This window comes from Cnephaeus nilssonii (genome assembly GCF_951640355.1).
Source record: "Cnephaeus nilssonii genome assembly, chromosome: X".
Taxonomy (NCBI): Eukaryota; Metazoa; Chordata; class Mammalia; order Chiroptera; family Vespertilionidae; genus Cnephaeus; species Cnephaeus nilssonii.
The window spans coordinates 5,847,088-5,874,664 of NC_137071.1; the positions used below are offsets into that span (position 1 = coordinate 5,847,088).

Sequence of the window (27,577 nt, forward strand, 5' to 3'; positions counted from 1 at the left end):
TGAGAGAGAAACATCGATGAGCTGCCTCCTGCACACCCCCTACTGGGTATGTGCCTGCAACCAAGGTACATGCCCTTGACCAGAATCAAACCTGGGACCCTTCAGTCCGCAGGCCGACGCTCTAGCCACTGAGCTAAACTGGTTAGGGCTAAATTTATTATTATTACTAGAGGCCCAGTGCATGATATTCGTGCATGGGGGGTGGTGTCCCTCAGCCCGGCCTGCACCCTCTGGCAATCCGGGACTGCTGGATCCTAACCGCTTGCCTGCCTGCCTGATCACCCCTAACCACTCTGCCTGCCTGCCTGATTGCCCCTAACCCCTCTGCCTGCCTGCCTGATTGCCCCTAACTGCCTCTGCCTTGGCCCCTGCTGCCACGGCTTTGTCTGGAAGGACATCCAGAAGGTCGTTCAGCTGTCCGGTCTAACTAGCATATTACACTTTTATTATTATAGATTATTTTTACTCAAAGTCTTTTTATTATAGTACATGGGTTGGGACTGATGGGATGGGGTAGATGTGGGCAACAATTGCCCTGATTAGCATCGGATGCCCATCTCGATAGCCATGAATATGCCAAAGGTGCTGCTACTTTGCATCATGGCTTTCCCAATGCTGCCAATCAGCTCCTGAACCCACATTTCAATCCTGAAAAAAGAAAATGTGCCAAAGAGCACCCCAGCCGCCATGCCCACGGCGCAACCCATCACAAAGCTCATCATCACACTGTCGAAGCAGCTTGGCTGAGACTGTCCATAGGGACCCATGCCACTGGCATTTCGCTTGCGGCCTCAGTCGCTCAGCACTACGTTTCACATGGAATGCGAGGGGGAGCATACTGGTGGTCTGTGTAATTTTAGAATATTAGTGAAAATATTTATATTAATATACACTTTGAAATCCCCCAGAGGCAAAGACAATGACCTTTTATTGTGATTCTAAATCCAGTTTAGAATATTAAATTGCATATGTCAGAATCGGTTCTTAAGTGGCCAAGTCATGGCATGCAACACACAAACTCAGAAATCTCTGCTACATCGAACTGAAATCAGCCAGATTAATCTTAGGCCAAGTTGGAGGATGGATGCAGTTTTGTTTGTCTTGAGAGTTTCCCATCCTTTTTTAAAAAATTATCTTCTTCAGGTACTCAAAGCTCTTAAGCATCATTTCCTCTGTGATGCCCTCCCCCCCCCGCCCCCACTAACCCCTATCTCTATCAGCTACACTTGAGAGTGAGTTAATTCTGGGCATATTTTCTCATGAAGATTTATGACCAAGGAAATCACTTGGTACCGGTGGTGTATTGGTTTATACTTTACAACTGGCTCTCTGGGAATGGGGGTGGAGGAAGGCCTGATTTGTAGCGGTTGTCAATTTCTGTGGTATAAATACTCCCACAGTGGTTGATTTTAAGCTACCAATATGACGTCTACCACTATGTAAAATTCCTGGAAATTTGACAGCTCTCTCAAGCCAATGTAACCCTGCTCCAGTATACAGGTTGGCCACAATCCTGGGACGGTTTCTGATTGCCTCCAGGATAAAAGCCAACTTTTCTGGCTTGATATTTAAGGGCAGGGGACAATCCAAATCTCATGGGTTCCAATCCTCATGCAGTTTGGGGGCCCTCTTTAAGAACAGTCATACCCACTTAATAATACAACATTGGGTACACAAAGGAATAATTATTTGGAGTGAGAAAAGAAAGCATAACAAATTGCAAATGTTAAAAAAGCTGACAAATACCAGAAACATCACAACATTTGAAAAAAAAATCACATAATACATTTGAAAGAGCTTTCCATAGACTTGCTTCGGCTCTGTACATTTTAAACCTTGTTTCTTGTCCACTCCCCACACACTTGTGGTGCCAGGTGCCCTAAGACATGATCATATTGCCATATGCCCGCTGGCAGTGGGCCATAGGCACATTCTTGGGAGCCCGTCCTGCTTGGGATGGCTGGCAGTGACCTAACCATTTGTGGAAGTGATTGCAAACCCTGTAAGGATATCTGAAACCCAGGGAAACGAATCTCCAACTCAACTTCCCCTTAGCTGGGCCCCCCAAATGCCTGTGGCCACTCCAGTGCCACTGAGCACGAGGGGAAGTATGTCACTCAGGGACATATCTTTGGCAGCTGTGGGAGCTGGTGGACGAGGCTGTGGGCTGCTGCCAGTGTCTGTTGTTGAGCGGAAGTCGTTCCAGTCAGCAGTTGGGGAGGAGAGCTGGACGTGGGCGATCTGGTGGCAGCCCAGTGCCATCTAAGTGGGGGATCAGATCAGTGACACTACTGCGTGCGAGCTGCCATGGTGCCTGGCACCCTGGACTAGCTTCAGAACTTCAAAAATAGGACTGCTGGTTCGCATCTGCCTCCCACAGCACGTCTTCAGTGGCCAGTGCTAACCTGGAACCATACAGGGAAGATAAAAAAACATAGTCCAGTTTAGCTAAGTTGATGCAGAACTAAGCTACTACAGGAAGTGTGAGGGAGGGGACACTGGAATGGAAAGAGATGGTGTTTTTCTTTTTTAAAAAAATATATATTTTATTGATTTTTACAGAGAGGAAGAGAGAGGGATAGAGAGTTAGAAACATCGACGAGAGAGAATCATCGATCAGCTGCCTCCTGCACACCCACCACTGGGGATGTGCCCGCAACCAAGGTACATGTCCTTGACCGGAATCGAACCTGGGACCCTTCAGTCCACAGGCCGACGCTCCATCCACTGAGCCAAACCGGTTTTGGCGAGATGGTGTTTTTCACTGATTGCAGCTTAAGCATTTTACTTTTGCAAATTTAAACATGTGCCTATGCAAACACGTTGCTAGGACCTTTCTTTAAGCTTCATTAACTTCATGATAAATCCATCCTGGTAGAGTCGTCGAGTCAGTAGCATCGAGTTCCAACCCACCTCTCAACCTTACACACACACACACACACACACACACACACTTACTGAGCTCTATGTACCAGGCATGTTCTAGGCACTGGGGGTCCAGAAGTAAACAAAACTGACAAAAATCCTTCCCCTGGTGGTGAGGGTGGAGTAGACGAAACAAAGAAACACTTTTGTAATGGTGATAAGTGCTCTGGAGGAAATTAAAACAGAGAAAGGGAGCTAGGGAGTGGGAGTGTGCTGGGAGGAATTTTTTGGGTGGTCAGAGAAGACCTTACAGAGGCCGCTGAGCACAAATCTGAAGGAGGGGCGGGAAGGAGCCACAGGGCTATCTGGGACATAATGTCCCAGGCCAGGGATTTGGCCCAAAGTCCCCCAGCCAAGTGGGCTGAGCTTGCTTTGTTCTAGCAGAGCAGCTCAGTGATCTATGGCAAATGGTGGGAGAAGAAGGCAGACATGTGGGTGAGGGTGGTTCCTGCAGGGTCTGGTGAGCGATTAGCCTTTCACTTGGAGAACAAGAGGAGTGACAGGATGGAGGACAGAAATGGCCTTAGGGCGTCCAGTTAGGAGGCCTGCACAGTAATCCTGACCTGAAACCTGCTCCCAGCACCAGTGACATTTTGCCCAACACACCCTTTCCCACTTGCTTTGCTTTTGTTGTTTTTATCCTCATCCACCCGGATTGTGCTTCCTGCTTCCTCTTCTCATTTAGACCAACTTTGATTTCAATTTTGTTTTTCAAATTTGATAATATAATTTTAAATTTGTAAGATTGCCTCCTGAACCTGATAAAGATGGCAGATGGCCCTGCCGGCGTGGTTCAGTGGTTGAGCGTTGACCTATGAACCAGATCATGGTTTGATTCCCAGTCGCTCAGGGCACAACCCCAGGTTGAGGGCTCAATCCCTGTGTGGGGCGTGCAGGAGTCAGCCGATCAATGATTCTCTTTCATCATTGATGTTTCTATTCTATCTCTCTCTCCCTTCCTCTCTGAAATCAATAAAAATATATCTTAAAAAAAGGTGGCAGATGAATTGCTTATGTTGTTGTATCGTATCAGTGAATGAGATACAAGACGCCTTAATGAGCCAATTAATTAGGAGTCATTTATTGCCCGAGGCCCAGAGGGAGGTGTCTCTTCCAAATCTCTGAGCATCCCATACAGGAAGTCATTTATACTTTTTTATAAAAGTATTTATACTTTTAGAGCCTCTTTGTTTGCAGATATTACAAAGGGCTCTGTGTGAGTTATTGTTACAGACAGTTGTAAACTTGAATACATAATGAGTGTGTACTTGGCATAATTATTATCAGTATTAGTTTATTACATTGGATGGCTAGCTTGCAAGGTCAGACAGTTAAGTTTATCTTTTTCTATTATTCGAACTAAAAACAAAGTCATTTAATAGAATAGAGACCGTCTTAAAGTGACAGAGTTTACAGTGACAGAGTTTACGGGACTAGGGACTATCTAACAATAGCAGAGAGTTTCAAACAGCAGTTTTTTAATACAAGATGGAGGTTACTATGCTTCAATGTGACAAGGTGTTTTCAAAAAGGAAGACTAGTATCTCCTTATCAGGGGTTGGACTAATACTTGCCTGCCCCACCATGCTCACCACATTTTAGTCCTGGTCCTGCAAGCCCCCAAGGATATTACAAAGGGGTAATTAGTAACTTTACAGTGGAGAAACCTGGTAGATAGCAGACCCCACCTTAACCACTTTTCACAGTTAACCTCACCAGGAATGGGAGAAGCTGACTTCATGATCCTCCTAACGTGCTAAAGATCTCATGTGGTATCCCCATCCAAAAATGCCAAACTCAATCTAATCATTAGAAAACACCAGACAAAACCAGCCCGGCCAGTGTTGTGCAGTGGTTGAGCATGGACGCACGAACCAAGAACTCATTGGTTCAATTACCCATGAAAGCACATGCCCAGGTTGTGGGCTCTATCCAGTAGGGGGCATGCGGGAGGTAGCTGATCAATGTTTCTCTCATCGATGTTTCTATCTTTCTATCCCTCTCCCTTCCTCTACCTCTAAAAATCAATAAAAACATACTTAAAATAAAAAAAGAAAACACCAGACAAACCCAGATTGAGGGACCTCCCATAACATAACTGGCCTGTACTCTTCACAGCTGTCGATGTCAAGAAAGGCAAAGAAGGCTGAGGAACTGTTTCAGATGAAAGGAGACTGGAGAGACATGGCAACTAAATGCCTTGTGTAGTGCTCTTGGTTTGGGTCCTGGACTGGAAAAAGTGCTAGAAAGGACACTATTGGGACAATGGGAAAATTTGACTATGAACTGTAGATTGAATAATAGTATTATATCAACATTAAATTTCCTGATTCTTGTGATTGAACTGTGGTTATGTAAGAGAATGTTTTTATTCTTGGGAAATACACTTTGAAGTATTTAGGGGGTAGAGATGTATGATAAACTTACTCTCATAAGGATCAAAACTATATTTACCTGCATTTATCTACTTCTATCTATCTACCTATTGAGAGAATGATAAAGCAAATGTGGAAAAATGTTAACAATTGAATTTGGGTGAAGGGGATGTGTGGAATTATTCGTACTATTTTTACAACTTTTCTATAAATTTGAAATTATTTCACAATCAAACATTATTTTGTATTGACATTATTTTTGAAAAGCTAGCTACAATTTCAAACTTGTAGATTAGAGGAGTGGAGACTGGGACATTATTTATAGCAAGCATCTCTTTTGTTTTCAAAATAAGCACAAGTGTTATCAAATAGTCATCTTTCTGCAACAACAGGGAGGGTAAATCATTAATTTCTGATAGCTTTGAACTTGCAGTTTCCATTTGCATCTTAACTCCACTAGTTCTGTTAGAGTAGGCAATAAATAAGGTACAAATAGTTATGAGTTAAAATGACCAACCTGTTTATCTTTAATTGCTTGTACAGACAGAAATGCACAAGAAAATTACTTTATGTAAGAATAGCATGCTATTAAAAAGCGAAATGCTGTGCCAGGTGGGTACTGAAAATATTAGGGTGAACACTTTGTAAAGTATATGATTGTCTAACCACTATGCTGTACACCTGAAACTAATACAAAATAATGTTGAAAGTAAACTATAGCCCGAACCGATTTGGCTCAGTGGATAGAGCATTGGCCTGCAGACTCAAGGGTCCCAGGTTCGATTCCGGTCAGGGGCATGTACCTTGGTTGCAGGCACATCCCCAGTAGGGAGTGTGCAGGAGGCAGCTGATTGATGTTTCTCTCTCATCGATGTTTCTAACTCTCTATCCCTCTTCCTTCCTCTCTGTAAAAAATCAATAAAATGTATTTAAAAGAAAGAAAGTAAACTATAATTGAAAAAATTTAAAAAAAACCCACAAAAATAAAAAATTTAAAAAAGCGAGTGCCTCCATATACAGGCACTGTATATACCTGGTACTCCATATACAGTACTGCATAGAATTTAGCAGAGGGTTTTGGATACAATAAAAGTCAATTCCCAACCTTGGTTGCACATTGGAATAAAAATTCTGGGGAATTTTTAAAATGCTGATCTCACCCCCAATTTTTTTTCCAGGAAGGCATTTACTTGCCAGTTTATTATAAAAGATACAAATCAATAGCCAGATGAAGAGGTACATAGGGAGAGGTCAGGAAGGGCCCCCAGCACAGGAACTTCTGTGTCCATGAAGCCACACTGACATATGTGCAAAAGGAACTCTCATTTCTCAAACAATGGCAACCCTTGTGGACAACTTCTGCTTCACCTAATGGCTATACGTATTATATAACTAGGCTGGGTAAGTCAAAATCATGAACTAGCAGATAAGCAGCTGTATAATGATATGAAGTAACAATCAGAGCTCCATGTAAAATCCTGTATGGTTGCATGATGTTTTCTGGAATTGGGCTAGAGTGGAAGGGTAAGAAAGTGGAGTTATCTTTTCCAATTTACCACAAGAGTCTCAGCCAGGAAGTCTCATCAGTAAGCATTGCCCTTTCACTCCACGAAATCCATCTTGGTCTGCCATTTACTGATTGATTCACTCATTTATTCAACAATTATGTAGTAAACACCTATTCTGCTCTGATATGAAGATAAACCAATGAACAGAACTGACCAGGCCTATGTCCTTATGGAGAACGTTAATTCTCATGAGAGATCTAGCAATCAATTATTATAGTAATAATAGAGGCCCAGGGCACAACATTTGTGCACTGGGGTGGGGGAGGGATCCCTTAGCCCTGCCTGCGCCCTCTGCAGTCCAGGACCCCTTGGGGGAGTGGGCCTAAGCCGGCAGGCGGACATCCCTTGAGGGGTCCTTAGTACTGCCTAGGAGGCAGGAGAAGCTCCTGTCACCGTGAGCCTGGCTTCTGGCTCCTGCGTTGAGCGTCTGCCCCCTGGTGGTCAGTGTGTGTCATAGTGATGGTCTTTCCGCCATTCAGTCTATTTGCATATTAGGGTTTTATTATATAGGATCTTATGAGATGCTATAGAGCAGAGGTGACTCAGTCGGGGAAGGCAGTGTCCTGGGATAGGAACATGTTCAGTAGAAATCATCTTTCCTTCCTCTCAACTCCCATAGAATTTTCCTTTCAGGTCACTTAATATTTTTACTTTGAATTATAGCTATTTATATTCATACTAGAGGCCCGGTGCACGAAATTCGTGAATGGTGGGATGTGTCCCTCAGCCCAGCTTGCACCCTCTCCAATCTGGGACCCCTCAAAGGATGTCCGACTGCCCATTTAGGCCCGTTCCTAACAGGATCATGCCTAAACGGGCAGTCGGACATCCCTCTCACAATCCAGGACTGCTGCCTCCCAACTGCTCGCCTGCCTGCCTTCCTGATTGCCCCTAATCGCTTCTGCCTGCCAGCCTGATCACCCCCTAACCACTCCCCTGCCAGCCTGATTGATGTCTAACTGCTCCCCTGCCAGCCTGTTTGCCCCCAACTTCCCTCCCCTGCAGGCCTAGTCCCTCCCAACTGCCCTCCCCTGCTAGCCATCTTGTGTCGGCCATCTTGTGTCCACATGGGGGCAGCCATCTTTGACCACATGGGTGCAACCATCTTGTGTGTTGGAGTGATGGTCAATTTGCATATTACTTTTTTATTAGATAGGATTTTCTTCCCTGCTAGAATTCAGACTTCTGGAGCACAGGATTCATGGGAAAATGACTGTGTATTATTGTCAATTTGAGATAATAGGACCACTGTGCACTTGGAAGGCTAAAGATTGGCCTTTCACCCTTTCCCTAGTGCTTACTAGCAAATGGTATTATTTACATTTGTGTTAAAGAAATGCTAAAATATTTGGAATCTGGTACAGTCTCACCCAATAAAACTATGTGTGTAGAAAAAAGACGGGAAGGAAACAAAACAAAATGTTAATAGTGGTTGCCTCTGGTGCATATGAGTATAGGTGACTTTTTAAATTTTTGTCTGTATTTTACATACACAGGTATTAATTTGAAAGCTATTAAGAATAGAAACTAAACACATCAAATATTCATTAATCAATGAATTCGTCATGATTACTTGAAAAAATAACACTAAAAATTATTTGGTCACCTTTGGTGAATATTAGAAAATCAAATGACTATTTTTAAAGCTGGCAAATTAATGAAAAATAATTTATCCAGCTTTCCTCAATGAACTGTACCTCAGAATACTGCATATTGTCTATCCATTCATTGGGTGGTGGATATTTGTTATTTCCAGTTTTTGGCTATTGTAAGTAAAGCTGCTATGAACTTTTGAATACAAGTCCTAGTATAGACATGTTTTTAATTTCTCTTAGGTACACACCTAGGAGTAGAATTTCTGGGTCACATGGCAAGTTTATGTTTAACTTTTAAATAAACTGCCAAACTGTTTTCCAAAGCTGTAGCATTTTACATTTCCACCAGCAATCTATGGGGGGGGGGGGGGGTTCCAATTTCTCCACATTCTGGCCAACATGATATTGTCTGTCTTTTTAAAAAATATATTTTTATTGATTTCAGAGAGGAAGGGAGAGGAAGCAAGAGAGAAACATCAATTATGAGAGAGAATCATTGATCAGCTGCCTCCTGCACACCCCACACTGGGGATCGATCCCACAACCCCGGCATGTGCCCCCGACCAGAATCGAACCCGGGACCCTTCAGTCTACAGACCAGTGCTCTATCCACTGAGACAAACCGGCTAAGACTGTCTTTTTTATTATAGCCATTCTTATGGGTGTGAAGTGGTATGTCCTTGTGGTTTTAGTTTGCATTTCCTTAATGATGTTGAGCATCTTTTCGTGTACTTATTGGCCATTCATTTATCTCCTTTGGTGAAATGTCTGTTCAGATCTCCTGCTCATTTTTAAATTGGGTTATTTGACTAATTATTGAGCTGTAAGAATTATTTATATAGTAGGGGCCCAGTGCACGAATTCGTGCACCTTGAAAGGAACTGATGGCACGGAGCAATTGGGGCTGGCACCAGCAGCAGGTGTGAGGGGCAGCTGCTGCCTTGCTAGCCCCTCAGGAGAGGTGGAGAAGCTCTGAGGGGTGATCGGGGCCGGCAGCCACTGCTCGCACCCACTGATGGTGCTGATAGCTTGGCACCAGCAGTGGGTGCAAGTGGTGGCTTTGGAACTGGCAGCAAGTGTGAGCGGGGCTGGCACCAGCAGCAAGTGTGAGTGCCAGGCGGGACCGTGGTGCATGGGAGCAAAGAATTTTCAGTAACCACCAGAGGCTCACCCTATGACAGCGACTGGCACCCCGCCTTGGTCTGTCATCCCTGTTCACCTTCTCCACCATCCTTCTGTGGCCCAAGCCCACCATGTTCCACACGTGCCCCCTGGTGGTCAGCGCATGTCATAGCAATTGGTTGTTCGGTTGTTCCACTGTTGGGTCTATTTGCATATTAGCCTTTTATTATATAGGATTCTAGATACAGAATTCTTTATCTGATACATTATTTACTAGCATTTTCTCCCAATCTTGTGGCCTCTTCCTGATTATGTCTTGAATATAGGCAGTGCTCCATAAGAATATATTAAATGAATAGTTTAGCTAATGATTCATGCCCTACTGGGATGATCCATTTCATGGCCTCAGACTGTACCTTAGCTGTTTTGCTTCTGACTTTACTAAAATTTTATTTAAGATTTAGCATGTGTAGTCATAACTGGCATTGGCTGGTAATTTTCATATTTCAGGCCTGTATCAACCAGGGTTAGTTAGGAGACAGAAACCACATCAGATATTTAGGCAAAAGACAAATACTGCATGATCTCACATGTGGAATCTAAAATAGTCAAACACATAGAAGCAGAGAATAGAATGGCGGTTGCCAGGGGCTAAGAGGAGGGGGACACGGGGAGGTGTTGGTCAAAGGGTACTAAGTTTCAGTTATGCAAAATAAGTTCTGGAGGAAAATAAAGATCACCTGGAAGAGGGCTCTCTTTATGTGTGGAATCCAAATTGAGTTATATTATATAATTTGGGCAAAAGAAAGTTTTTATACAATAAATTTTTTGAGAATTTGCAATAATCCCTTTAGTTTTAAGATAATCTGGGGAAATCACTGTTAAAGGGACATCTTAAAAAAAATAAAGGGACATCTTATAACTCTGAGTTATAAAGTAAATAAAGATTATAATATAAAAATAGTTTCATTTAGAAAATCATTAACTAGGAAAGGATAAAAAGGACTCTAAGATGTCATGGCTGAGTGAACAAAAGGAAGAGGTTGGAATTATTAAAACTTAGAAACTTAGATGAGGGGACTGGGACCCAGACCTCAGGGGAGTGGTGCAGCCCCCTGGGGCTGCTTTCTCTGGGGTTAAGGTGCAGTGACAATGAAGTGGGCTCAGAAAATGTTGGAAAAGCTGCCATATGGATTCAGATGCTGCTGTGGGGAGGAACTGCTGCTGTCAAGGTGTTAGGGATCCAACAGAGTGCAGCAAGCAAGTCTCTTCTTCCCTTTCCAGCCTTTCAGTCTCTCGCTCTAGCTCCCCCTACTGGCAGAGATGTGGTTTGCAGATTCCAAGAGCCAGAATATAAGACTGATTTTAGAGCTGGAGACAAAAACTGCTGACATAGGTCATAGAGAAATGAGGCAATCATTTCCTACATTTACCAGAAATTATTACTATTTATATAATCCTAACTCCTCCCCTTATTTTCTGAGTAGTTGGATGAGTTTTTAAAGCTTCTATTCCTTACTTTTACTCACCGATAAGAGAGTAGTAATCCTGTACCTACTTCATAAGGTGTTATTATTTACAAGTTTGAAATAAATTCTCTAAGAAACACAAAGTTCTGGGTACTTTTATTTTTTGAAAGTCTTACACCAATTTCCATCTTTTTTCTCTGTTATTAGTTCTCAATTTGTTGTGTAATTTTAGGTCACATTTATTTTCATCAAGAACCATCTTGTGTGAAATCTTACCTCTTGTGATAGCACAGATGGCCTTAGTCAGACAGAGAAAGATAAATACCATATGATTTCAGTTATATGTAGAATCTAAAGAACAAACAAACAAAATAGAAACAGACTCAGAAACAGAGAACAGACTTTTGTCAAAGGGGAGGGAGGTTAGGGGACTGGGTGAAAAAGATGAAGGGATTAAGTACAGATTGGTAGTTAAAAATAGTCACGGGGATGTAGATTAAATCATAAGGAATATAGTCAATAATATCATAATAACTATGTATGGGGCCAGGTGGGTACTTGAAACATTGGGGGATCACTCTGTAAAGTACATGATTTTCTAATTGGTATGCTGTATACCTGAAACTAATACAGAATAATTGTATTTGAAAAATAACACAAAGTAAATTAAAATTCAAAAGAAAGCAGACTAAACCCATCTCAAACTTAACACGTCCAGAACTTTATTTATTTATTTATCCTCACTTGATGATATTTTCCCATTGATTATTAAAGAGAGTGGAAGGAAGGGGGAGAGATAGAAACATTGATGTGAGAGAGACACATGGATTAGTTGCCTCCCGCACCTGTCCTGACCAGGCGGGGATTGAACATGCAACTGAGGTACCTGCCCTTGACCAAAGTCGAACCCGGAACCCTTCAGTTGGTGGGCCGATGCTCTATCCACTGAGCAAAACCAGTTAGGGCCTGAACTTAAAAAAAAAGGATATTTTTATTGTTTTCAGAGAGGAAGGAAGAGGTAGAGAGAGATAGAAACATCAATGATGAGAGTGAATCATTGATTGGCTGCCTCCTGCACGCCCCCTTCCAGGGATCAAGCCCCGAGACCCAGGCATGTGCCCTGACTGGGAATTGAACCTTGATCTCCTAGTTCATCCTGGTTCATAGGTCGAAACTCAACCACAGAGCCACATTGGCTGAGCCACACTGCCTGGGCTCCAGAACTGAACTTTTATTATTTTATTTTATTTTATTTTATTATTTTATTTTATTTTATTTTATTTTATTTTATTTTATTTTATTTTATTTTATTTTATTTATTTTATTTTATTTTATTTTATTTTATTTTATTTTATTATTTTATTTTATTTTATTTTATTTATTTTATTTTATTATTTTATTTTATTTTATTTTATTTTATTTTATTTATAAACAGTAGCTCCGGCAAAGGTTTAATTTCCAAAATATATTTTAAAAAACTTGTAAAACTCAACACCAAACAAACAATCCAATCAAAAAATAGGCTGGGGCCCTGGCTGGTTTGGCTCAGTGGATAGGGCGTCAGCCTGTGGACTGAAGGGTCCTGGGTTCGATTCCGGTCAAGGGCACATGCCTGGGTTGCGGGCTCGATCCCCAGTTGGGGGCATGCAGGAGGCGGCCAATCAATGATTCTCTCTCACCATTGATGTTTCTATCTCTCTCTCCCTCTCCCATCCTCTCTGAAATCAATAAAAAAAAAAAAAAAAGTAGGCCGGGGACCTGAAAATACACCTCTTCCAAGAAGACATATGAACAGCCAATAGATATAGAAAATATGTTCAACCTCACCAGAAATTAGGGAAATGCAAATCAAAACTACAATGACATACCACCTCACACCTGTTAGTCGCTATTATCAACAAGACAAGCAATAACAAGTGTTGGAGATCAGAACTGAACTTTTAATCCCTCTGTATAACCTTTACCTCATGCCCTGCTCAGTTGTCCTTATCTCATTAAAAGTCAATACAACCAAGTGACTGCTCAACCAGAAATCTTGGAGCCATTCTTGATTCTACCTTCTCTACATCTAATCCAATCAGCAATTTTTCTTTTTCTTTTTTTTTTGTTTTGTTAATCCTCACCCTCAGATATTTTTTCCATTGATTTTTGGATCGAGTGGAAGGGAGGAGGAGAGACACAGAGAGAGAAACATTGATGTAAGAGAGACATATTGATTGGTTGCCTCCCGAATGTGCCCTGACCAGGACCAGGGATCGAACTTGCAAGCAAGGTACATGCCCTTGACTGGAATTGAACCTGGGACCCTTCAGTCGGTGGTCAATGTTCTATCCATTGAGCCAAACTGGCTTAAAATATTTTAAATGAGCAAACATTTTGTGAGTTACCAGTCATCCAATTATAAGTGCCTGAATATAACTTCCTCTAATTTTAAGTGAATTAGAATGATGTGTTTTCCCAAATCTGATGGCATTTATACAACAGTTCATATAGAGATGTTTTTTTATAGCCTACTTTCTTTCTTTTTTTTTAAAATCCTCACCCTAGGATTTTTTTTCCATTGAATTTTTTTAAAGAGAGAGTAAAGGGGAGGGAGTTGAACCCATGACCCTTTGGTCCGTGGGCCAATGCTGAGCAAAACTGGCTAGGGGCATATAGAGTTTTAATACCACATTTCATCTAACTCCTTCAGAATATATTTTTTAAAATTAAACATTACCATATATTCTTTTTAAAAATATATTTTATTGATTTTTTACAGAGAGGAAGAGAGAGGGATAGAGAGTTAGAAACATTGATGAGAGAGAAACATCGATTCAGCTGCCTCCTGCACACTCCCCACTGGGGATGTGCCCACAACCAAGGTATATTGCCCTTGACCGGAATCGAACCCGGGACCCTTCAGTCCACAGGCCGACGGTCTATCCACTGAGCCAAACCAGTTAGCCCCCCCCCCACCCCCCGGATTTTTAAAAAGCAGTTCCTGCCTGGCCAGTGTGGCCCAGCGGTTGAGCATCGACCTATGAACCAGGAGGTCATGGTTTGATTTCTGGTCAGGGCACATGCCCAGGTTGCAGGCTTGATCCCCAGTGTGGGACATGCATGAGGCAGCCGATCAATGATTCTCTCTCATCACTGATGTTTCTATCTCTCCCTCTCCTTTCCTCTCTGAAATCAAGAAATACACACACACACACAAAACCAAAATAGTTTCTTTTGATTCTAACCCCAAAATACATCTTTAGATCCCTCCAGTTCTTTCCATATTCATGTCCACCAGCCCAGTTCCAACTTCCATTACCCCTCACCTAACCAGAAACACAGTCTCTTACCTGGTCTTCCCACTATCACCCTGAACCATCCCAATCCATTTCCAACAAACCATCAAGAGACATTTGATTATTTCTCTTTCTTAATTAACTCTTCAGTACCTTCCCATTGTACTTTGAATAAAATCCAAACTCCTTACTGCAGTCTCTAAGGTCATGCATAATTGGACTCCTGATTACCTCTCAGGCAAATTTTATGCTTGCTGTGCACCAAGAACATTCTGGTTTTCTTTCAGTTTACTGATCTTGCCAACTTTTGTTCCACCTCATGGCTTTTGAACTTAGTCCCTTTCTGCCTCTCCACACCCCAACCCCACCCCTCCTTCTCTTTCTTAGATTCTTAGCTTAAATGTCATTTTCCCAGAAAGACTTTTGCCAGCCACGTAGGTCAGCCCCTTCGCTATTGTTTTCTAATAGACTATAACATGCTGCTTTCTTCCTAGTGTTTATCTTATTGTGTGAACTTTTTCTTTATTTACTTGGTGTTTCAGTGTCCTTTGCTAGACTGTAAGCTCCAAAATACCAGGACCATTTGTGTCTTTTTTTTTTTTTTTGAAACCTTAAATCCCACGACCATTGTTTATTATAAAGGTGAACCCAGATGAGTTCATCGGTAAGATTTCTGGTAGCGAGCACGGGCACCAGGACCACCAAACTTTTTGGATTCGCCGCGACGGGGATCAGCTACCAGCAGGGTCCGGTCATACTGGATAAGGATGTCTTTGATCTCCTTCTTGGAAGCTTCATCCACATATTTCTGGTAGTAGGCCACCAGGGCTTTAAAAATGGACTGACGGATTGCATAAATCTGGGCCACATGACCACCACCCTTCACACGGACTCGGATGTCCACGCCAGCAAATCGCTCCTTCCCAAGAAGCAGAACAGGTTCCAGCAGCTTGTATTGAAGCGGGCGCTGCTCGATCATCCCCAGGGACCGTCCATTCACCTTTTTTTTTTTTTTTAAAGCCATACCAGAAAAAAAAAAAAAAAAAAGCCAAACCAGGCCAATTATTTGCTCTTGTCATTTTCTTTTCTTTTTAAATATATTTTATTGATTTCAGAGAGGAAGGAAGAGGGAGACAGAAACATCAATGATGAGAGAGAATCATTGATCGGCTGCCTCTTACATGCCCCCCACTGGGGATCGAGCCCGCAACCCAGGCATGTGCCCTTGGCCGGAATCGAACCTGGGACCCTTCAGTCCGCAGGCGGACGCTCTATTGAGCCAAACCAGCTAGGGCCGTCCGTTCACCTTTATGAGGCTGTTGCCCCGTTTGCAGTGCGCTGCCGTCTCCAGAAAAGGGACTCAAAGCCACACCGGCGGCTTTACAGGGTGTGCGCAGGCGCTTTTGGACCATTTGTGTCGTGTTCACTGTCCTGCCCCTAGTAAATAGCACAGCACCTGTCCCATAGCAGATACTCAAGATTTATGGAAAGAAAAATGAAATGGAGACAGGCTTGGAATTGATCAAGGAGAGTGAGGGAGACTATTTAAGGTGGCTGAGACAATGGTCAGGCTGCCGTTCTCATCCAGGCATGGGCACGGTCTAAGTCCTGCGGGTACTTTTAATACACACTTTTAGTTCTTTTTTCCTTTGAGAGGTTGTGAGAGGAGGCTGACCAGAATTATCTATGCAAGTTTACTTGTCTGACAAGTGTATAAAAGGAATATGGCCCAGCTGGCGTGGCTCAGTGGTTGAGCCTATGAGCCAGGAGGTCATGATTGGATTCCTGGCTGGGGCACATGCCTGGGTTGTGGGCTTGATCTCCAGTGGGTGTTTGTGTGTGTGTGTGTGTGTGTGAAACAGCCGATCAGTGATTCTCTCTCATCATTGATGTTTCTATCTCTCTCTCCCTCTTCCTTCCTCTCTGAAATCAGTAAAAAAATTAAAAAATATATATTTTATTGATTTTTTACAGAGAGGAAGGGAGAGGGATAGAGAGTTAGAAACATCAATGAGAGAGAAACATCCATCAGCTGCCTCCTGCACACCTCCTACTGGGGATGTGTCCGCAACCAAAGTACATGCCCTTGACCGGAATCGAACCTGGGACCCTTGAGTCCGCAGGCTGACGCTCTATCCACTGAGCCAAACCGGTTAGGGCATGAAATCAGTAAAAATATTTAAAAAATAAAATAAAAGGAAACCACGAAGATTGCTAAAATATTCAGGAGATATGTGGAACTATAGAGGAGCATGGTGGGATCAGGGGATCTAGTTAACCAACTACTTTGGTAGTGCTGGTGAGATGATTGTGGTTTGGATATATGAGAAAGATATAATGACATATTATTCTTTTTACTACTTCATTTTAGTTTTGTTCTGTGAACTGAGGAATCCCATCTACCCTGCCCTGATATTCTATTTACATTCTATAATGTTTATATATCGATGGGACTCGAGCAAGTTTCTTAAAATCTCCAAGGCTTAGGGTACGCACCTGTAAATTACAGCAATATTGTGTGAATTCCCTGGTGATGCTGACAAGGATTCTTTGCTTGATCAAAATTTAATCAGGCTCCTGAACATTCTTCTAAGCCCATCTGTGCATTTCTTTGTAAAATGCAGTTTTAGCAAGAACCTTGCTAGCCGAAACCAGTTTGGCTCAGTGGATAGAGTGTCAGCCTGCATACTGAAGGGTCCCGGGTTCGATTCCGGTCAAGGGCATGTACCTTGGTTGCAGGCACATCCCCAGTGGGGGGTGTGCAGGAGCCAGTGGGGGGTGTGCAGGAGGCAGCTGATCGATGTTTCTCTCTCATCGATGTTTCTAACTCTCTGTCCCTCTCCCTTCCTCTCTGTAAAAAATCAATAAAATATATTTTTAAAAAAGTAAGATATTAAAAAAAAAGAACCTTGCTAAGTCAGATTAACCAGAATCTCCTAACCTCCACATCAGATCCCTCTCAATATCTAATCAGGTCCCACATCTTCACCATCTCCTAGGTGATGTCTGATCACCCTGGCTTTTCTTCAGCAAGGAATCCAGTTAGGTCAGTTTAACCAGAATCTTCCTTACCCCTGATGTTTCCTCTTAGTAATTTCCCATCCCCTGCCATCTCCCCCAATCCCACCCTGCTCCTTGGCTATAGATTCCCACTTACCCATGCTGTATACAGAATCAAGCCCCATTCAATATGAGGTCTCCTTTCTCTATCGCAGTAGTCTTTTTTAAAAAACTTATTTATATTGATTTCAAAGAGGAAGGGAGAGGTATAGAGAGACAAAAACATGCTTCCTGCACACCCCACACTGGGGATCAAACCCACAACCCAGGCATATGCCCCAACTGGGAATTGGGAATCGAACTGTGACCTCCTGGTTCAAAGCTCAATCACCGAGCCACGCTGGCCTGGCCTCTATTGCAGTAGAGTTGAATAAAATCTGTTTTTACCACTTTAACTGCTATTTAGCCCTGTTTTGTCTTTAACAATACCAACAGGTAGCATGGGGGAAGTTTAAGGCCTCCCACTACTAATCTTCATATAGGTAGGCCCGTTTTTAGATATGGACAACTGACATGCTCTCAGTATTTGTAAATTGCTGTGCAAACACAGATTCAAACAGATAGCTACTTCTGGATAGTTTCCTTTGTAGAAATTTGCAAGCAGCTGTTGTGTGGATTATAAGAAGAAAGTTACTTTGAGAAATCTATTAACCCAGTGCTGTGATAGGCACCGAGAAATGTCTTTCCAACTCTTCAATCTTATTAATTATTGAAGAAATAATTAAAATGGAAACCAGGCCCTAGCTGGTTTGGCTTAGTGGATAGAGCGATGGCCTGTGGACTGAAGGGTCCTGGGTTCAATTATGGTCAAGGGCACATGCCCGGGTTGCGGGATCAATCCCCAGTAGGGGGCATGCAGGAGGCAGCTGATCAATGATTCTCATCATTGATATTTGTTGCTCTCTTTCCCTCTCACTTCCTCCCTGAAATAAAAAAATATTAAAAAACAATTTTTTAAAAATGGAATCCAGAATTCATTTCTCACCCAAATAACAAAGATGGAAAACAAAACAAAATGAACAACAAAAACTGCATTGGGCCTTTGAGGCTTTGGTGAAATGGATACTCAGAATATGTTGATGGGTGTGTAAATTAGTATGAAATCCTTTGTAATAGTTGTCAATATGTATTGGCTCTAAAAATATTCATATCCTTTGATCCAATTAGTTAATGTGAATATTCTAAGGAAAGAATCTGAAATAGGAAAAGAGCCATTGTGGTATATACCTAATTGTTTGACAACAGTTAAATTGTGGTTCATTCATTAGATGGACTATTATCCAGCTATTAAAGATGGTAGTTTTGAAGAGTAAAAATGGAAAAAATCCTACTTTAAAATACAATTTAAAAAGCACAGATCCAGCTGGTTTGGTTCAATGGATAGAACGTTGGCCTGCGGACTGAGTGGTCCCAGGTTCGATTCTGGTCAAGGGCACATGCTGGGATTTAGGGATCCCCAGTAGGGGGCATTCACGAGGCAGCCAATCAATGATTCTTTCTCATCATTGTTATTTCCATCTCCCTCTTCTTCTCCCTCTCCCGTGTCCTTCTCCATCTTCCTCCCCCCTCTCTTTTCCTCTCTGAAAGAAATAAAAATATATTTTAAAATAAAATAAAATAAAAAGCACAGTGCAAAATTGTCCATATAGAATTATTATCACCTTATAGAAAAGAAATCTGTTCAGAGAAAAAGATTGGAAATAGGGATCCTTTAAAAAGGTTATAATGGCTATATTTAGGTAGTACAACTATAAGTGACATGTTTCTTTTTATTTTCTGATTTCCCTTAATGAGTACGTATTAAGAGAAACTATTGGTCTAGTATGGCATCACTCACATGTCTGGAGTGGGTGCTGGTGTTGGCTAGGGCAATCGGGGCAACTGGTCATGTGTTTCCAACAGGCTAGCCTAGACTCAATCACATAGTGATGGCTGCATGGTTCCCAGGGAGAGCTCCAAAGTGCAAACACTTTTCCTTTTCTTCTTCTTTTTTTTAATACTGAGTATTTTATTTGTGTGCTGATGCCAGTGTATATAAAATAATTATCCTTGTGAAGTAGAAATTCATGAAAATTTCAGAGAGGTAGATGTTAAGGACTGACAAAAGCAGAAGTTTGTATAGTATGGCACATGTTATAGGACAAGCTTTTTGCACAGGCTTCAAATTGAGCTCTCTGCACCAGCTCAGGAGAAGTGGTTTAGAACGCCTTCAAAGATTCATTTTGTTACAAAAAAGAACAGACTTTGTGGGGTCTGCAGGGATTGGTTCTCGCGGAAGATACTTCAGTAGGCAGGGGGTCATTTTGAGCCGTCTGCAGACGGAATTGTTTCAAATCGAAATCTGCCTAGCACCAGACAGAGCTGTTGAACCACTTTTTTTCCCCCCTTGTTTTCTGTTAATCCTCACCAGAGGATATTTTTTTTCCGTTGAGTTTGAGAGAGAGAAGGAGAGAGAGAGACACTTGTTGGTTGCCGCCCTCCTGCTCATTCCCCCACCTGGGGGCTGGGATCCAGCCGGTAACCGATGTGCCCTTGACCCGGAATAAAACACTTGACCTTTTGGTGCGCGGGCTGCCGCTCTAACGGTTGAGCCCCCAAAGGCCAGGGCTCAGAGCGGTGACGGCGTCGGGGGAACCAGACGGGGTGGCCGCCAGAGCGGAGCTGGGCAGATTTGCCGGTAAGTAGTGGGTGGGCAGGCCGTGGGTTGGTGGGGCCAGACGGCTGGGCAGCGAAACGAGGGGCGAGGCTCGGAACTTTTCCAAAGTGCGAACACTTTTCAAGTTTCGTATTTGTCATGGTTCCATTTTCCAAAGCAAGCCAGGAGGCCCAAGCCCGGAGTCAGAGGGGGGGGAGGGGACTACTCAAGGCATAGATGCGGAGAAGGGAATAATGGCGCACATTGACTTTAATAGCCAGCCTGAATCTTAGGAGACCCTCTGAGATAAAGTTGAGAGTTAATCAGCTCCGACATATGACTACCTGTCCCTTTCCTCTACCTCAGTACCAGGCAAGCGAGCTTTTTTATAATGATCTGAACACACCTTACTGTATCTTATCGTACATCTTTGCTTCTGCGGATTCAACTGGAGTCCAGTCACCCGCTCTGAGTTCCCACACACGAATCTCACGTTGGTTTTTGAACATCTTTCAAGACAGAAACGGGTGTACGTCCTTAAGAGAGCCCATTCTCGTGCTCGCTTCGGCGGCACAGACACTAACATTGGAACGACACGGAGAAGCTTAGCTGACACGCCAATTCGGGAAGCGTTCCATATTCTTGAGGCCTGCTCAGGTCCCAACCTGTCCGTGGTTTGGGGCTGCTATCCGCCTCATAAAGCAAAGCAGAGCGTTCGTCATCGGGGAAGACAAAGTGGTCTTCTCCATGATAGAACCTCTTACATGGTAAAAAAAGAAAAAAGAAAAAAAGCCCATTCTTGCCCAGCTGGCCTGGCTCAGTGGTTGAGCGTGGATCTAGGAACTAGGAGGTCACCGTTCCCTTCCGTTTGATTCCCGGGGTGAGGGGTTGCGGGCGGGATCCACCGTGTGCGGCGCGCAGGAGGCGGCTGATCAATGATTTTTCTCTCATCATTGATGTTTCTATCTCTCTCTCCCTCTCCCTTCAAAAAATAAAAATATATTGAAAAAATAAATAAAAGAAAGCCCATCCTGCACATTGGGTAGAATGGAACCTTTCCTTCTTTGGATTCTGTAGAACAATGTACAGATTTCTAATTTGGTATCTACATAACGTTAGTATTCACTTGTTAACAACATGCCTGTTTCCCTTTTTGTAGACTCTTAAGATTCTCAAAAGCTGGGACTATATCTTTCTTGTATTTATATCTCTAGAATCTCTTAGCTGGCAATTATTAGATGATGAATGTTTGGATAAATTGTTTTTAATGGACTTTTTAAAAAGACATGCAAATGGCCAACAGGTAGATGAAAAGGTGCTCAACATCACTAGTGATCACGGAAATGCAAATCAAAACCACAATGAGATATTCCCTCACACCTGTAAAAATGGCTTTTGTGGAAAAGAAAAGGGATTAACAGTGTGTGCACTGTTGGTGGGAAAACACTGTGGAGATGACTCAAAAAGTTAAAAACAGAACTACCACATGATATAGCAATCCCGCTTCTGGGTATTTAATCCAAAGGAAATAGAAACAGGATATTGAAGAGATATCTGTACCTCCATATTCATTGCAGCATTATTTACAACAGGGAAGGTTTGGAAGCAACCTAAATTCCCACCAGCGAATGAATGGGTAAAGAAGATGTGGTAAATATATACAATGGAATATTATTTAGCCCAATAAAGAGGGAAATCCTGTCATTTGTGACAACATGGATAGATCTTGAGAGCATTATACTAAGTGAAGTAAGCCAGAGAGAGACAAATACTGCATGGTATCATATATGTGGAATCTAAAACGAAAAAGTCAAACCCATAGAAACAGAGAGTAGAAAAGTGGTTATCAGGGGCTGGGTGGGTGGTGGGGGGTGGGAAAATAGGAAAAAGTTGGTAAAACTGTACAAAAAGAAAAAAATGTACATTTTAAGATCATTAGTAAAATCAGGCATTTTATGTAATACCTTAATCAATAAAGAAATTTAAAAAATAATAAAAAAAGAAAAAGAAAAAAAAGAAAAGCGGTTGCCAGGGGCTGGGTGGGTGGTGGGTGGTGGGAAAATAGGAAAAAGTTGGTAAAACTGTACAAAAAGAAAAAAAATGTACATTTTAAGATCATTAGTAAAATCAGGCATTTTATGTAATACCTTAATCAATAAAGAAATTTAAAAAATAATAAAAAAAGAAAAAGAAAAAAAGAAAAGCGGTTGCCAGGGGCTGGGTGGGTGGTGGGTGGTGGGAAAATAGGAAAAAGTTGGTAAAACTGTACAAAAAGAAAAAAAAATGTACATTTTAAGATCATTAGTAAAATCAGGCAGTTTTCATATAAATATATATCACTTGTACATTTTTCTCATGAGATAATTGGTAATATTAAGCATTTTTCATATACATGTTTATACTTTCATGATTCTCGTGGGATAAAAGTTTACTTTTATTTGAGTTATACACAATTGTAGGATTGAATATATTAAAAGACTAACTCAAACATGTTTTCAAATCATATATATTTTGTTTTATTTACTTTGCAAACAACAAGCTTGAAATTCTGAAAACTTCATAGCAAGTTTTGTGGGGAAAAGATCTGTTATTACTTATACTGAAAGCAGAAATATATAATTCTCTTGCCTAACAGAACCAAAACTCAGCTTGACATGACATATTAAATGTAGGAATAATTACTTAGGTGGAAAAATTAAAACTTTGTCAATTTTCTTTAGAGCGGGTACCTTGTAAGAGTTATAACAACACTGACATTTTCTTCCGTGACAGTTTTTAAAAAATAATCCAGAAGAATTTGGTCAGTTACTTTACTATTCCACAGCTCATTTAAGGACTTTTTAAAATTGACTTTAGAGAGAGGAAGGGAGGGGGGGGGGAGAGTAAGAAACATAAACGTGAGAGAGAAAACATATGGCTGTCTCCTATATGCACCCCGACCAAGGATGGAACCCAAAACCTAGGTACGTGCCCTGACAGGAATGGAATCAGCCACACAGTAGGGACTTTGCATGGAGGACAATCCAACCAACAGCCACACTGGCCAGGGCAGACAAATATTTAAGAACTTAAAAAAAAAAGTCATTTAAATTGCACAGAGAACATAAAGTAATGTGATATTTTGGTAGGAACACGTTCTTTGTTTTGTTATATTGTTTCTTTCTTTGTTCTTACCGTCTAGACCCCCACAAATGTTTTCCAGCTTCCCCAGAACACCTAGACGTGTTTACTTTTAAATCATCCTTTTGTTAATTTGTATGCTGTTTTGTATTTTATCCGGTTTTTGTGCGGTGACTCATCAAAAAGATTAACTGCTAAGACAACCTTCTCCTTGCCTGCATTACGGCCAGCCAGGCCTCAACAGGAGGGAGGTAAGAACTTCTATTTTCGTTCACAATCCTAGAGGAACAGGGAGTGGAGGGGGGAATTTTAATGGATTTGGCTAAGTGCAGAGGGATAGCTGGCGTCCTGGAGACTGGGAAGCAGAGTGGCTTCATGAGCGAATGACCCCTGTAGTTGCACAGAGCTGTGCTTGCTTTAATGCTTTGCTGGTCCTCTCTTGAGATTCTTCATAATTTTAAATCAAGGGGCCCGGCGTTTTCATTTTGCACAGGGTCCCAAAATTATATATCCAGGCCTGCTGGGAAGACCAAGGGGTAAGGGTCAGTAATGGTAGGGACTTTGTCCTCCTCTGACAGGGAGGCTACAGGGATACTTGAAGACAGACCATGATGGACCTCAGGAGTCGCTGTGAGGATCCCTGAAGCTGAGGTTGGCAAGGAACAAGTGGATCTACCAGAGAACTCTTCCCCCTTGCTTTCATAGGGATATAGGTATTAGAGGCACCTCTCACAGACACCAGACAGCCCCCTGAGTTGGAGGAAGAGGGCTATTCCCAACCTGCATTCTTGTTTTCTCATCTAAATGAATTTAGATGAGAAAACTCCAGTTATTGCATTGTGAGGAAGCTGATTTGATCAAAGCAATTAAAGCATGCACTTTTATTAAAGAAGCAAGGCAAGCAAATCTATACATCTGGCTTATGAAGCGCAGATGGCCTCTCAACTAATTTGAAGAGCAAGTGGGGTGGGGATTTGAGGCGTTGTATACTCTTCTGTCTATAAATTTCAAAAATGTCTCTGCTAAATATTTTGGTACAGATTAATTCTCAAGGTCCCTTTTAACTTTGTTGTGGCCTTCCCAGAACCCACGAGAAGCACCTGGCAACTTTAACTTGCCAAGCCTTGAGACTGCTGGCTTCTCTGCTTAGGGAGTAAAACTGCCCTTTTTTTCCTTTACCCTCCCCCCCCCTTTCCTGCATTCTTTGGGTAGGGAGGCTTTTACCATTTTCTCTCAAGTGTCCTTGGCTGGGGAAGATAATGGCTTGCTATTTACAAGCTAGCTGCAAATTGCCCACACTGTTCGGCCTTGTTTTAATTTTCCTGCCTCAGTTTCCCCATTCCACTTGCCCTGGAATTTTTCTAGCTTTTCACTGCCCTGTAACATAGAAGCTTGGACAGGAACTATGGTAGATTCAAAAGAAGCCCTTTCTCAAATGTCCTGGATTTCATAAGCCCGAGTTCAAGTCTGAGTTAAAGTAGGGTCTCCCTCCAAAAAGACAGATTAGGCCTTGTGTAGTGGGTTGCATGGAGTCCCCCAAAAGATATGTCTACCTGGACCTTCAGAATGCAACCTTATTTGGAATAAGGGCCTTTGAGATTTAATTAAAGTAAGGATCTCAAGATGAGGCCATCCTGGATTACAGTGGGCTCTAAATCCAATGATAGGGATTCTTATAAAAGACAAAAGGAGAATGTATACAGAGAGACACACAGAAAGCCATATGAAGTTGCAGGTAGAGATTGGAATGATGCATCTTTTTTTAAAATTTCTTTATTGATTAAGGTGTTAAATATGTGTCCTTATTCCCCCATTACCCCCCCCCCCCATCCCCTCCACTCATGCCCTCACCCCCCTGTTGTCTGTGTCCATTCGTTAGGCTTATATGCATGCATACAAGTCCTTTGGTTGATCTCTCTCCCTTACCCCCACCCTCCCCTACCTTCCCTCTGAGGTTTGCTGGTCTGATGGATGTTTCTCTGTCTCTGGATCTGTTTTTGTTCATCAGTTTATGTTGTTCATTATATTCCATAAATGAGTGAGATCATGTGGTATTTATTTTTCTCTGACTGGCTTATTTCACTTAGCATAATGCTCTCCAGTTCCATCCATGCTGTTGCAAATGGTAAGAATTCCTTATTATTTTTATTTTTTATCATAGCATAGTATTCCACTGTGTAGATGTACACAGTTTTTTATTTTTTTAAAAAAATATATTTCTTTATTGATTTCAGAGAGAGGAAGGGAGGAGAGAGAGATAGAAACATCAATGATGAGAGAGAATCATTGATGGGCTGCCTCCTGCACCCCCCCCCCCCCGCACTGGGGATCAAGCCCGCAACCCAGGCATGTGCCCTCGGCTGGAAACGAACCTGGGTCCCTTCGGTCTGCAGGCTGCCGCTCTATCCACTGAGCCAAGACAGCTAGGACAATGTACACAGTTTTTTAATCCACTCATCTGCTGATGGGCACTTAGGCTGTTTCCAAATCTTAGCTATGGTAAATTGTGCTGCTATGAATGTAGGGGTGCATATATCCTTTCTAATTGGTATTTCTAGTTTCTTGGGATATATTCCTAGAAGTGGGATCACTGTGTCAAGTGGGAGTTCCATTTTTAGCTTTTTGAGGAAACTCCATACTGTTCTCCACAGTGGCTGCACCAGTCTGCATTCCCACCAGCAGTACACGAGGGTTCCTTTTTCTCCGCATCCTCGCCAGCGCTTGTCCTTTGTTGATTTGTTGATGGTAGCCATTCTGACAGGTGTGAGATGGTACCGCATTGTTGTTTTGATTTGCATCTCTCTGATAATTAGTGACTTTGAGCATGTTTTCATGTGTCTCTTGGCCTTCCTTCTGTCTTCTTTTGAAAAGATTCTATTTAGGTCTGTTGCCCATTTTTTTTAATTGAATCATTTATCTTCCTTTTATTAAGTTGTATATGTTCCCTGTAGATGTTGGAGATTAAACCTTTATCAGTGATAAGATTTGCAAATATGTTCTCCCATACAGTGGCGTTCTTGTTGTTTTGTTGATGATTTCTTTTGCTGTGCAGAAGCTTTTTGTTCTGATGTAGTCCCATTTGTTTATTTTCTCTTTAGTTTCCATTGCCCTAGGAGTGGTATCAGTGAAGAAATTGCTTCGGCGTATGTCTGAGATTTTGCTGCCTGTGGGTTCCTCTAGTATTTTTATGGTTTCCCATCTTATGTTTAAGTCCTGTATCCATTTTGAGTTTATTTTTGTGTATGGTGTAAGTTGATGGTCTAATTTCATTTTTTTGCATGTTATCTGTCCAATTTTCCCAACGCCATTTATTGAAGAGACTGTCTTGACTCCATTGTGTGTTCTTGCCTCCTTTTGTCAAATATTAATTGAGCATAGTGGTTTGGGTCGATTTCTGGGTTCTCTATTCTATTCCATTGATCTATATGTCTGTTCTTGTGCCAGTACCAGGCTGTTTTAAGAACAGTGGCTTTGTAATACAGCTTGATATCTGGTATTGAGATCCCACCTACTTTGTTCTTCTTTCTCGGGATTGCTGCAGTTATTCGGGGTATTTTTTTATTCCAGATGAATTTTTGGAAAGTTCGTTCTAGGTATGCAAAATATTTCATTGGTATTTTAATGGGGAGTGCATTGAATCTATAGCTTGCTTTGGGTGGTATGGACATTTTAATGATGTTGATTTTACCAATCCATGAACACAGTATGTTCTTCCATCTGTTTATGTCTTCCTCTATCTCTTTTTTCAGTGTCCTGTAGTTTTCCGCGTATAGGTCTCTTACCGCTTTAGTTAAGTTTATTCCTAGGTATCTTACTTTTTTTGGTGTGATGGTAAATAGGATTGCTTTTTTAGTCTCTCTTTCTGTAAGTTCATTATTGATGTATATAAATGCCATAGACTTCTTGGCATTAATTTTGTATCCTGGTACATTGCCAAATTTATTTATTAAGTCTATTAGTTTTTTGATGGAGTCTTTTGGGTTTTTTATGTACGATATCATGTCATCTGCAAATAAGGACAGCTTTACTTCTTCTTTTCCAATTTGGATGCCTTTTATTTCTTCTTCTTGTCTAATTGCAATGGCTAATACTTCCAGTACTGTGTCAAACAGGAGTGGTGAGAGTGGGCATCCCTGTCTTGTTCCTGTTCTTAGGGGGAAAAGGTTTTATTTTTTTGTCCATTGAGTATGATTTTGGCTGTGGGTTTTTCATATTTGGCTTTTATTATGTTGAGGTATGATCCTTCTATTCCCACCTTGCTGAGTGTTTTGATCAAGAAGGGGTGTTGGATTTTGTCAAATGCTTTTTCTGCATCTATTAATATGATTATGTGATTTTTATCTCTCAATTTGTTTATGTGATGTATCACGCTTATTGATTTGCGAATATTGTACCATCCTTGCATCCCCGGGATAAATCCTACTTGGTCA

At 41.8% G+C, this 27,577-nt stretch overlaps 1 protein-coding gene and 1 pseudogene across 2 annotated transcripts; both read right to left on the reverse strand.

The window, feature by feature from the left end:
* Positions 1-539: 539 nt before the first annotated feature.
* On the reverse strand, positions 540-778 carry LOC307096409 (reactive oxygen species modulator 1-like; annotated as a pseudogene). The gene has a single exon. The product of its transcript is annotated as a reactive oxygen species modulator 1-like (transcript).
* A 14,212-nt stretch (positions 779-14,990) lies between these two features.
* Positions 14,991-15,311, reverse strand: LOC307096074 (small ribosomal subunit protein uS9-like; the record flags this gene model as incomplete). Its single annotated transcript, XM_079765651.1, has 1 exon — positions 14,991-15,311. One exon carries the CDS (start codon positions 15,309-15,311, stop codon positions 14,991-14,993), a length of 321 nt encoding a protein of 106 aa, XP_079621777.1.
* Between the last annotated feature and the right edge of the window lie 12,266 nt (positions 15,312-27,577).